Raw genomic sequence first — 13604 nt, forward strand, 5'->3', positions numbered from 1 at the left:
GGTAGCATTATTTTCTTTACATATTTTATTTATTTTTCTGCATTTTCAGAATACCAAGATGCTTTTTAATGTACCTCATATATTAATGTCTGATTTTTCTTTTTTTCTTAAAAAGATTTTCATTGTGCTCTCTCAATAATAGACATTGGGACCTGTGCCATCACTGCCATTCCCTTTGAAAAGTCCAAAGTTTTATTTACTCTTGAAGAGCTGGACGAATTTACTTTTGTAGATGAGACAGATCAACAAGCTATCCCAGATGTAACACGGATAGGTCCCAGTCAAGAAAAATGGGGCTGGATAATGTTTGAATGTGGACTTGAAAATTTAACTATAAAAGGTAAACTTTAACCCCTGAGTTCTGCTTAGGTGGGGACTTAAGTGTATTAAACAGTTTTTACTTTTTTAGAGTTTAGAGCCTTGCCATATAAGAAGTAAACATTTCATGTGAATTCTTCCTTTAATGAAAACTACTGATTGATTCTTGTTTCTTATATAAGACAAGGGAAGGAGTGGAATGGAGGAAGGAAAGTCTCAACTGGTTATGAGTAAAACTTCAAAGCAGGAAAGTTGAGTAGTTGTAAGACTTTCAGGCTTAGTCTTACATGATACAATAACTTAAAATACTAGTAGCTATTTGTCCACACCTTTTACATGCAAAGTCATACATAACTCTCTTAGATAAAGGCAAAGCCTAGTGAGGAAGAACATGATCTTGATGAAGTTATATACAGATATTTTAGAGTATAACAGTAAAACACATATCTCCTTTTTTTCTAACAAGTGGCTCCCTTTATTTTTACAGGAGGAAGACAATCTGGTGCAGTTTTATATAACAGTTTTGGAATTATGGGTAAAAATAGTGTCACAGAAAGGGGTGGAGTGCTGACATCCAATAATTCTTCTGATTCTCCTACTGGCAGTGGGTACAATACTGATGTCTCTGATGATAACCTACCATGTGACCGAACCAGCCCTTCCTCTGACATAAATGGAAACTCAGTTTCAGATGAGCAAGTTGGTGATTTTCTAAGGATACTACTAGTTTGGAAATAGAGAACTATATACTCAATTTAAAATCAATTTCTAGAGCATATTTCCTTGTTATTTCCTGTTTTAGAGTTGTAACATTTTGTTGACTATAGTATGACTAGAGTATAGTTCCTGAATAGGTAGGTATAGGAATATATACCTATGGTGCACATTCCTGCCCATTAAACACAATACTCTACTTATGTTATACACATAGTAAACACCGGTTAAATAAATGAATTTATAGAATGTAAGAAAGGTAGGCCTTGATTAATTAGCTATTAGTTAATTTTAGAAGTCATTTTATGCATATTTTATATCAGTAGTAATGTTTTTATAAATATCTGCTTATTTTAGATATCATTTTAAATAATACTTTAAATTCAATTCATTTATTATTTTATTGCGGTAGAATTTAATTGTGATGAATATGGTAACAACAAAATTATTTAAAATTCTGTATTGTTGAAAAGATGGACCACTAACTGTTTATTGTCCTTGAACAAACAATCAAGAATTTAGTGAATGTATACACATATACACATAAACTTCTAAGAGTGAATAATAAAAGCATAAGTGAGCACCCTTTCATTAAGAAATAAATTGTGGGTACCTAGTGTTCACGATTATACTCACCTTGGACCCCCATTTCATGGGTGTTATTTACTTTTATTTCTCTCTGTATGAGAGAAAGATGTATATGTGGTTATGGGGTATGCTATACCTTACATGTGGCTGTAAGCCCTTACTCTGACCTTGAGACAGGTTTCTCCAATGCCCTATAAACCAGGTTGGTTGGTCTTCAAACATAGAAGATCTTCTGTTACCACCTCCCATTTCGTTGTAGGTACACACTGAAATACAGACCCATGTTTTCTGGCTGTTTCGGTTTGGTTTGGATTGGGTTGGGTTGGGTTTTCAGTTTTTTTATTTTTAATTTTTTATATTTATACTTTTAATTTTTTATGTTTTTTTTTAGTAGATTTTTTTCTAATTTACATTTTTTTGGTATTCATTTTCTTTTCTTTTTTTTTTTTCACTTTTTTTATTAGATATTTTCTTCCTTTACATTTCAAATGCTATCCCCAAAGCCCCCTATACCCTCCCCGGCCTTGCTCCCCAACCCACCCACTCCCACTTCCTGGCCCTGGCATTCCCCTGTACTGGGGCATATGATCTTCCCAAGGGCCTCCCCTCCCAATGATGGCCAGCTAGGCCATCCTCTGTTACATATGCAACTAGAGACACACCTCTGGGGGGTACTGGTTAGTTCATATTGTTGTTCCTTCTATAGTGTTGCCAACCCCTTTAGCTCCTTGGGTACTTTCTCTAGCTCCTTCATTAAGGGCCCTGTGTTCCATCTAATAGATGACTGTGAGCATCCGCTTCTGTATTTGCCATGCACTGGCATAGCCTCACAACAGAGAGCTATGTGCGAGTCCTGTCAGCAAAATCTTTCTGGCATATGCAATAGTGTCTGGGTTTGATGGTTGTATATGGGGCAGGTGGGGCAGTCTCTGGATGGTCCTTCCTTCTGTCTCAGCTCTGAACTTTGTCTTTGTAACTCCTTCCATGTGTATTTTGTTCCCCATTCTAAGAAGGAGCGAAGTATCCACATTTTGGTCTTCCTTCTTCTTTAGTTTCATGTGTTTTGAAAATTGAATCTTGGGTATTCTAAGTTTTCTGGGCTAATATCCGCTTATCAGTGAGTGCATATTATATATGTTCTTTTGTGATTGGGTTACCTCACTCAGGATGAAATCCTCCAGATCCATCCATTTACCTAAGAATTTCATGTATTCATTGTTTTTAATTGCCGAGTAGTACTCCTTTGTGTAAATGTACCACATTTTCTGTATCCATTCCTCTGCTGAAGGACGTTTGGGTTCTTTCCTGCTTCTGGCTATTATAAATAAGGTTGCTATGAACATAGTGGAGCATATGTCCGTATTACCAGTTGGAACATCTTCTGGGTATATGCCCAGGAGAGGAATTGCTGGATCTTCCGGTAGTATTGTCGAATTTTCTGAAGAACCGCCAGATTCATTTCCAGAGTGGTTGTACAAGCTTGCAATCCCACCAGCAATGGAGGAGTGTCCCTCTTTCTCCACATCCTTGCCAGCATCTGCTATCACCCGAATTTTTGATCTTAACCATTCTGACTGGTGTGAGATGGAATCTCAGGGTTGTTTTGATTTGCATTTCCATGATGGCTAAGGATGTTGAACATTTTTTCAGGTGCTTCTCAGCCATTCGGTATTCCTCAGTTGAGAATTCTTTGTTTAGCTCTTTACCCCATTTTTTAATAGGGTTATTTGATTTTCTGGTGTCCATCTTCTTGAGTTCTTTATGTATGTTGGATATTAGTCCCCTATCTGATTTAGGATTGGTAAAGATCATTTCCCAATCTGTTGGTGGCCTTTTTGTCTTATTGACAGTGTCTTTTGCCTTACAGAAGCTTTGCAATTTCATGAGGTCCCATTTGTTGATTCTTGATGTTACAGCACAAGACATTGGGTAGAGTTCCCTGTTTCTATTTGGTAGAAGAGTTTGAGCAGTATTGGTATTAGGTCTTCTTTGACTGTCTGATAGAACTCTGCACTAAACCCATCTGGTCCTGGGCTTTTTTTGGTTGGGAGACTATTAATGACTGTTTCTATTTCTTTAGGGAATATGGGACTGTTTAGATTGTTTATTTGATCCTGATTTAACTTTGGTACCTGGTATCTGTCTAGAAAATTGTCCCATTTCATCCATGTTTTCCAGTCTTGTTGAGTATAGACTTTTGTAGTAGGATCTGATGATTTTTTTGGATTTCCTTGGTTGTAATATCTCCCTTTTCATTTCTGATTTTGTTAATTTGGATACTGTCTCTGTGCCCTCTGGTTAGTCTGTTTGATATTTTTCAAAGGACCAGCTTCTGGTTTTGTTGATTCTTTGTATAATCCTTTTTGTTTCTTCTTGGTTGATTTCAGCCCTGAGTTTTATCTCCTGCTGTCTACTCCTCTTGGGTGTATTTGCTTCTTTTTCTTCTAGAGCTTTCACGTGTACTGTCAGGCTGCTAGTGTAAGCTCTCTCCAATATCTTTTTGGAGGCCCGTAGAGCTATGAGCTTTCCTTTTACCACTGCTTTCATTGTGTCTCTTAAGTTTTGGTATGATGTGTCTTCATTTTCATTAAATTCTAAAAAGTCTTTAATTTCTTTCATTATTTCTTCCTTGACCNAGTTATCATTGAGTAAAGCGTTGTTCAGCTTCCATGTGTATGTGGGCTTTCTGTTGTTTTTCTTGCTATTGAAGACCAGTTTTAATCTGTAGTGATCTGATAGGAGGCATGGGATTATTTCAGTCTCCTTATATCTATTGAATTTTGTTTTGTGACAAATTATATAGTCAGTTTTGGAGAAGGTACCTTGAGGTGCTAAGAAGAAGGTATATTCCTTTGTTTTAGGTTAAAATGTTCTATAGATATCTTTTAAATCTATTTGGTCCAAAACTTCTGTTTGTTTCACTGCATCTCTATCTCATTTGTGTTTTCTGATCTGTACATTGAAGAGAGTGGGGTTTTGAAGTTCCCCACAATTATTGTGAAAGGTGAAATGTATGCTTTGAGCTTTAATAAAGTTTCTCTTATGAATATGGGTGCTCTTGCATCTGGATCATAGATGTTTAAAATTGAGAGTTCTTCTTGGTAGATTTTTCCTTTGATGAGTATGAAGTGTTCTTCCTTATCTTTTTTGATTACTTTTGGTTGAAAGTTGATTTTATTTTATATTAGAATGGCTACTCTAGCTTGTTTCTTGGGACCATTTGCTTGGAAAGTTGTTTTCTAGCCCTTTATTCTGAGGTAGTATTTGTCTTTGACACTAAGGTGCGTTTCCTGTATGCAGCAATATGCTGGGTCTTGTTTAAGTATCTAACCTGTTTTGTGTTTCTTCTTTAATGTCTTCTACCTGTTTACCTGTGTTCTCTTGAATTTCTTTAAGGAAGTTACTCATGTCCTTCTTAATGTCCTCTATCATTATCATGAGATGTGATTTTTAAATCAGAGTCTTGCTTTTCTGTTATGTTGGGGTATTCAGGGTTTGCTTTGGTAGGATAACCGGGTTCTGATGATGCCAAGTAGTCTTGGTTTCTGTTGCTTATGTTCTTGTGCTTGCCTTTCACCATCTGTTTATCTGTGGTGTTATCTGGTCTTGCTGTCTCTGACTTGTCAGTATTCCTGGAGGACCAGTTCTCTCTTGGAGGAACTAAGGTATGGAGAACTGTGGTACAAGATAGGCTCTGGGGTGCAGAGACCAGAAGGATCTGTTCCCAGCTGATTTCTTGCTTCCTGTGTCTTGGTGGATCTGTGAGTATCCCTCTTGGGCCAGGAATTTGGAGGAAAAGTGGTGGTCTTACCTTTACTGGCAGGTGTCTGGCACTCCTGGAAGACCAACTCTCTCCTGGCGGTATTTGTGTATGTAGCTCTGTGGCACAGGATCAGCTCTGGGCGCAGATGGGCACTGGAAGACTCCTTTCCCAGGCAGCCCCTTGCTTCCTGTGTCCTGAGGGCTCTGGGTAGGTTCCTCTGAGCAGCAGTGGTGATCTTACCTGTGCTCCCAGGCCTGTCTGCACTCCTGGTAGACTTGCTCCCTCCAGGCGCTATTTTGATATGGTTTGTTTGTTTGTGTTGTTTTTAATGTGGCTTCTGTTGATACAAACTCAGGTTGTCAGGCTTACTGGGCAAGTGCATTTACTCACTGAGCCATCTCCACATTCCCTAGGATTCTATTTGGTGTATATTTGGAGAGTTTATATCAATTTCCATAATAGCCTAATGGCTCAGCAGGTAGAAGCAATTGCTAGGTGTCCAGCCTGGAAACCAGAGTTTGATGTCTTGAATCCTTGTAAAAGTAGAAGAAGAAAACTGACTCCACAAAGGTTTTCTCTGTTCTCCATATATACACCATGGTACTCTTACAATCACACTTACACATCATGTTCACATATCCCCACAATAATCATAAATCAAATTTTAAGTTAATCAGTTTCATTATTAGTTCTTTAAAAGTGGGGGGTTTATGTGGAGGAGTGTTTTACCTGCATTTGCTTATGTTCACCATGTATATGCCTCATGCCAGCTGAGACCAAAAGAGGTTGCTGGATCTCCACCATGTTGGGGCAGGGAATTGAGATCAGTTCGTCTGGAAGAGCAGCTGGTGTTCTTAACTGCTGAGCCATTCTCTCTAGCCTCACTTTACAGAATTTTAAGGACCTTTCTCCCAGATCTTTTGCTCCTTGGATTTCATAACAATTTATCCAGGCTCTGTGTTATTTTTTTCCATTTTTTTTTATACCCAATTGTTTTTCCTCAAACATGGGTATTCCCTGGAAGTTATATTCATGACACTAATTTCCTTGACTCACTGATGTTTTCATTATATTGTGATACTTTCCTATGCTTCTTTTACAAAACTTATGAACCATGACATTAAGTGTGCATGGCCCCAGAGACAAGTCAGTCTGCAGTCACTTGCTTGACCATGAATGTTGCTGCAGTAATAATGCACAGGTCTCTCCTTTTTTCAAAGTCAAATTCTGCATCTTTATATACTTAAGTTCTTGGCCTATAACTTCTTGAGAAATCAGTGTTTCAAATTTTATTTATTATGTTTTATGATACTGAGGATTAAACTCAGGACCTTAGAACATGCAATGCAAGAACTAGCTCTACCATTGCATTACTTCCCCAGCTATATTGATTGGTTTTGTTGTTGCTGGTTTGTTTTGGTTCCGTTTTTTTTCTCATTAATTTGTTTATCCACTTAACATCCTGATCATAACCCCCTTCCCTCCTCTCCTCCCAGCTCCATCTTCCTAAGTCCCTCCCCCATCATCCCTTTTCCTTCTCCTTAGAGTAGGAGAAGCCCTTCTTGTCTACCTCTCTGCCCTGGGACATCAAGTTCCAGCAGAACTAAGTGTATCCTCTCTCACTAGGCAGTTAGGCTAGGGGAAGGGGATCCAGTGGCAGGCAACAGAATTAGAGACAGCCTCTGTTCTAGCTGTTAAGGAACCCACATGAAGACCAAGCTGTACATCTGCTTCGTATATGTTGAGGGCCTAGGACTAGCCCCTGCACTCTCTTTGGTTGGTGGTTAAGTCTCTGTGAGTCTCCGTTGATCCAGATAATTAGGTTTGGCAGCAAGGCAGTAAATACCTTTCCTTGCTGAGCCATCTTACTGGACTCCATATACTTTACTTTGAAAAAACCAAAAGCTAAACCTTAGTTTAGACAAAAGTCTTATATACTCAGGAGGCTGAAACAGGAAGATCGCTTAAAAGCCCAGGAGGTCAATTCTAGTCTAGGCAACATAGCAAAGTTTTCTCTTTTAAAACAGGAACAATGAATCTGAAAAGCTTGTGTAAGGCTAAGGGCATCATCAATAGGACAAAATGGCAACCTACACAATGGGAAAAGATATTCACCAACCCTTTATTCAGACAGAGGACTAATATCCAATAGATACAAAGAACTCAAGAAGTTATACTATAACTTCTGTAGGTGCAACAACAATATGAACTAACCAGTACCCCCTGAGCTCGAGTCTCTAGCTGCATATGTAGCAGAAGATGGCCTAATTGGCCATCACTGGGAAGAGAGGCTGCCCCTTGGTCTTGCAAACTTTATATGACCCAGCACAGGGGAAGGCCAGGGCCAAGTAGTGGGAGTGGGTGGGTAGGGGAGCAGGGGCGGGGGGGGGGGCGTATAGGGAACTTTCGGGATAGCATTTGTAATGTAAATAAAGAAAATTTAAAAAAAACCAAATAACCCAATTAAAAATGAGGTACAGAGCTAAACAAAATTCTCAACAGAGGAATCTCTAATGGCTGAGAAGCACATAAAGAAATATTCAAAGTCCTTAGTCATAGGGGAAATGCAAATCAAAGCAACTGTTGAGATTCTGTCTTATTCATGTCAGATGGCTAGTATAAAAAATTCAAGTGACAGCACATGCTGGTGAGGATGTGGAATAGGAAGAAACACTTTTACACTGCTTGTGGGAATGCAAACCTCTATAGCTATTTTGAGCAACATCGGCAGGTCAAAGTTCTATGTCAGGGGTAGTCTGTTAAGCCTGATGAATGAAAAGGTTTTGTGCTTAAAGTGCTAATAATAATAAGCCTGTCTGAATGGTTCTGGAGGATCAATATTGGTTTTGGCCTTTTTATATAGGATGAAGGAGTTGAATCTGATGATTTGAAAAAAGATCTACCTCTAATGCCACCACCTCCAGATTCATGTAGCATGAAGTTGACTATTAAAGAGATTTGGTTTAGTTTTGCAGCTCCCACCAATGTGAGATCTCCTGCACATGCATTTTCTAGGTAAGAAATTTCAAAGTGTAATTTTGTCCATTGACAGTTCCTCCATTTTTCAGAGAGCTTACCATTCAGTTTTGAGTACTTCCTGAATTATTTTTCTGGCATATCTAATACCCCATGAGTTATTGCTATCTTTTTCATTGAATATTTTCTATAGATACTATATATTCTCTATTTAGCCCAATTTCTTTACTAGGATTTTGGTTGTATTTACTCGGCTTGCTGCCTTAGACTTTTGTTTTATTTTTCATTTCAAACATGTTTCCCCCTTCTTCATTTCCAAACACCCATTTTTTATTTGGATGTTGATAGTTTGTCAGTGACCAAAAGGGAAAATTATTGTCAGGATAAAATAGCATCTAGTGCTTGAAATATAAAGTTTAATCTTAACACTTTTTTTTTTTTTTTTAAAGGCAGCTAAACCTCTTAAGCACTGCAACCCCAGCTGTTGGTGCATGGCTGGTTCCTATTGATCAACTCAAGTCAGCCTTGAACAAATTAGAGACTGAGGGAACCTTGAGGATTTGTGCTGTTATGGGATGCATAATGACAGAAGCATTAGAGGTGTGTCTTTTAATCATATAAGGTATCGGACATACTTTGTTAATGTAAATTATTCATTACTATTAGTAGATGTTGGAAGGTACTAGAACTACAAGTTCTTAATTACTAAATATCTTTGACTATAGAAATTTTTATACATATAATTCTAAGTCTTTTCTTTGGTTTTCAGAATAAAAGTGTACACTTTCCTTTAAGAAGTAAATACAATAGACTTACAAAAGTTGCTCGCTTTCTCCAAGAAAATCCTTCTTGTTTATTATGTAATATTCTACACCACTACTTGCACCAAGCAAATTACTCCATCATTGATGATGCCACGATGGTGAGTATTTAAGGAAGCTGCTATTCTGTAGAAATAGGACTAGATTGGAATGTTGAGAAATGGTTAGAAATACAGGCTAGTGAATGCCATTTTGCTCTGACTGACAGCTTATATATGGAAGCTGTCAACATTGATAAAATTTCTCAGCTTGATAGATTGAATGAGAAATTGTCAAAGATGAAATTCTGAAAAATGTCAAACTTCAAGAAGGTTACAAAGGTTTTATAAAGAACACTAGATTGAGTGCTCAGAAGGAAAGTAAACACCTAGAACTGAAAGGTTGTATTCTAGAAGCTAAAAGCATACATTTCAAGTCAGGAAGTAATCCCTAGAACCATTATGGTTTAATAAGATAGAGATTAATCACAGAGGGAACATGTATAATTGTACAGGTCATCCCCACTCATAGAAAAGCAATTTGTGATGTGGTTTTAGAATTTCGAGGACATGCTTGACTTCTAGCTTCCAAATAGTAGAACATACATAACAATATTTATCCAAATTAGGCACCTGTGTATCAGTATTATTAAAGGGTGTCCAAACCTTTCACCAGACAAGTGAAGAATCCATATTAAATAGTGGATTTTACAAAGATGTTTTTATCTAAGATTGAAATAGTATTTTGTACTTTCCTGGAATTGAACACAAAGTTGCACTATGTGAGCCTGACATGCCCATCCTAGTTGTGGTCAGAGAAACTAGTATAGAGGAACTTGAAAGCATTAGCCATGAGTGGATGGATGCTCTGCATACCAAGACAGGAAGCCAGAGGCTGTGGAGGTAGTGGTCTTGCTCTTTAATAACTGCCCATATACAGATTAATCAGTTCTCACCGAAATGGCTGTAATGAATTCTAAGACCGCTGTCCTCCATGATCTTCACTAGATCTCCTCTTAAAGATACTGCTCCCTTTCAAACATTGCCACACTGAGAACCAAACTTTTAAAGTACATGAACCGTTGAGGGACATTCTCAATATATGCGTAGCTGTAGCAGGTTTTATTGTCAACTTGAAAATCTGGGTAATGTTGAACAAATTAAAGATCTAAATTTTAGTTCCTTCATCTCTAAGTGGGCATTTTGAGATTACAATTAGTTCTTCATTGTTACTCCAGAGTGATGGGCTTCCTGCACTGGTAACTTTAAAGAAAGGATTGGTTGCTTTGGCAAGGCAGTGGATGAAGTTCATTGTGGTAACACCTGCCTTTAAAGGAGTTAGCTTACACAGACCAGCTCAGCCCCTGAAACCTCCAGCAACTGTGGACCAGGAGCATGAAGAGGGACTTGGCCTGGATAATGGAGGTGGTCTACAAAGTGATACTAGTGCTGATGGTGCAGAATTTGAGTTTGATGCAGGTAACTTTTGTTCAGGGAACTTTTCTTTCCTCAGTGTAAACACTGTGTGTTCTTGTAGAAATAACTTCATATCAATAATATGCCTCTTTAAAAGATACCAATCAAGACCTTTTGCCTGTAATTATTAGAAAATTAGTAATAGGAAAAAGTTCTCACTGTTATATAATTGATCACATGGTACTCAATAATTTTAATAATTTTTGTCTCTAATTTGAAAATACTGTGGCTGAACTATGAAGTTGTGAATTTTATTAATTTAGTTTTGTGAGATACAGTAGACCAATTAATATGTCTAATAGAGACAGCTTTTATGGAAAACTTTAAACAAAAACCTGCCTTTTAAAATTTGTATTTGCCCATTTGTCTGTTTTTAAAGGAGTTTTCTTTTATCACCTGTGTTGTGGTAAATCACCAACCCAAATATGCCCCAGCCATTAAAACACAACTCAATCAATATGAATACATGCTGTGTGCCTAGATGGGCAGATCTCCCGCTACATTACCATCTTCCTTATCTATGAGACCCCTTAGAATTGAGGTTTCTCCAGGCCATGGGCTTAGAATTGAGGTTTCTCCTTTTTTCTTCTTCTTCCTTCTCCTCCTCCTCTGCATCCTCTCCCTCTTCATTTTCTCCTTCTCTCTCTCCACCTTTTGCTCCACCTCCTCTTTATCTGCCCCATCATCAGCTCTTCTTTATTTTACAAATTAAGGTGGGAAACAGATTTACAGAAAATCACCTGATTGCTAACTCATTCCTGGTTCTCAACCCTTCACTGGGGAGCAGAATTAACATCAAATGTAATTAGCCCCAAGGCTATCCACAACACACCTGTTTCAGGGAATATTGAGACAATGAACCCACCAACTCTCAGCAGGATCAGGCCACGCTCCTGCGCTCCTTCTGCAACAACTCTGTAGACCAGCCCGTGCCAGGTGATCTCACTTGCTCAGTCCCTGCCCACCAACTCACCAACCCTGCAAGGCCACGTGGCTCCCACCTCGCCTCCATTCTGGCTCCTCTCTCCTCAACTCCTCACTCTGCCTCCCTTCTCCTGTCCAGTCACAAGCCTCCCACTGTCCTAATGTGATTGAACAGGAAGAATCCTGCAGCAATCACCTGTTACATATATTTTACTTTAAATAAATTTGGAGGCCTGAGCTGAGAATACAATTCTATATATAGGATATGTTGCGTCTGAGCAAGGTAGATATACTTTTTTGAAATAAATGTATGTTTTTACTTTAACTTTTGCCAAAGACTAATTTCGTATTATGATGATAGATTGTCTTACAGTGCTTTGAAAAAAAATTAAAAGTACTGTGGGGAAGAAGTACTGTAAGAGAAAATTCCTAAAATTAAATCTTCTAGAACATTTATTTAGCTTAATTAAAAAACATAACTTTTAATAAATAGATTATAAGAAATAGCCTGAGTTTTGTTGCTTATTATCTAGAATTTGTTATGCACAGAGGTTGAATTAATTCAGTAACTATACCTTCTATACACCAATGATGCCTGTGTTCACTTCTGACACTCTGCATATTCTAGAGAATTGGTTGAATTGGTTGTTGACCACTGTATCAATTACATGTAAACTCATATTCAGGTTGGATAGTAAGGAAACAAAAAAATAAAAATCATAAACATTGTACATCTGTTCAGATTATAAAAATGTATAGTAATTTTACAGATGAGAATGTTGGTGATGTTTAAGGTAAATATGTGATCATATGTGTATAACTCACTTATCTTTTGAACCGTTGCAGCCACAGTCAGTGAACATACGATGCTGCTAGAAGGAACAGCTAACCGACCACCCCCTGGGAGCTCTGGACCTGTCACTGGAGCTGAAATAATGAGAAAGCTTTCTAAAACTCACACCCATAGTGACTCTGCATTAAAAATAAAGGTATGGCATTGCTAGCATTGGTTAGAGTTTAAAACTTACAGATCTGACCTACCATCCAAACATAGGAGCCTATTGGGGACCATTCACATTCAAATCACCAGAGTGTTTGCTTTTATAACACTAAAAAACTCTTGGGGAAATATATACAACATATATATATATCCTATATATATATATATATATATATATATAGGATATATATATATAAACATTTGAGACCTAACAATCCTAGTAGACAAAAAGCACTGTGAGTTTAAAGGATAGAATAGGGTTATTTATATAAATAAATGCTATTAAGTTATTAAGTGCTAGAAGTGTGAACATTCTAGTTTCATTTTTTTGCTGTGACAGATACTCATAAAAAGCAATACAGGGAAACACAGGTTTTATCATGCTATAGCTCATTATTTTGGGAAAGTCAAGATAGGAACTCAAGTAGCTATTCATATCATATTGATAGTCAAGGGAGAGTATTTGCTCTCAGCTGTGTCCTCTTTCACACTGTGCAGGACCCCTTCCCAGGGAGTGGTACCACTTGTAATCTGGGGTTCCAACATCTGTAAGCAGTTAAAACAATTTTCCAAAGACATGGCCATACACTAATTCAGTATTGACAGTTCCTCATTAGACTGTCTCCTCAATGACTCTTGGCTGTACCAAGACTGGTGACAGTCGAAACCAGTGAACAAAGATAGTCTAATATCAAGAATTGTGGAGTGGAAGTGAGGCATATGGATTAAAACATCTGACTTTTCTTGCTTGGTTATTTATAAAACTGATTTTTCTTTTGTGAAATAAACTTAATCTACACAAAGAACATAACAGGGATAAGATAATGAAATACGCATAACCCATGTTTAGTATGTTAAAAGTTCTCTTACTTCCTACAGTGACAGGCTCCTTCCTCCCCCCATCTAAGTGAAAGCATGTAAACATGAGTAGACCTTTCCACCTGTCCTAAAACTTCAGTGTCTAATATACTCAAGTGTGATGTGTTCTTGTCCTTGCTTAGTTTCCTGTTCTTAGTCAGAAAGCCTCTAGTTTCCTTTCTGTTGGT

General features: G+C 37.7%; 1 protein-coding gene across 7 annotated transcripts in view; it reads left to right on the plus strand.

Moving 5' to 3' along the window:
* Positions 1-13604, plus strand: part of Kiaa1109 (KIAA1109 ortholog) — a 196753-nt gene that overhangs the window by 94908 nt on the left and 88241 nt on the right. For all 7 annotated transcript variants that reach the window (XM_021195875.2, XM_029537784.1, XM_029537788.1 and 4 more), the window contains exons 36-42: positions 143-340; positions 806-1017; positions 8247-8398; positions 8809-8959; positions 9129-9281; positions 10397-10637; positions 12405-12547. In XM_021195875.2, the coding sequence (XP_021051534.1) occupies positions 143-340; positions 806-1017; positions 8247-8398; positions 8809-8959; positions 9129-9281; positions 10397-10637; positions 12405-12547 (1250 nt within the window). The remainder of the gene's footprint in view (positions 1-142; positions 341-805; positions 1018-8246; positions 8399-8808; positions 8960-9128; positions 9282-10396; positions 10638-12404; positions 12548-13604) is intronic.

This window comes from Mus pahari, chromosome 4 (assembly GCF_900095145.1).
Source record: "Mus pahari chromosome 4, PAHARI_EIJ_v1.1, whole genome shotgun sequence".
NCBI lineage: Eukaryota > Metazoa > Chordata > Mammalia > Rodentia > Muridae > Mus > Mus pahari.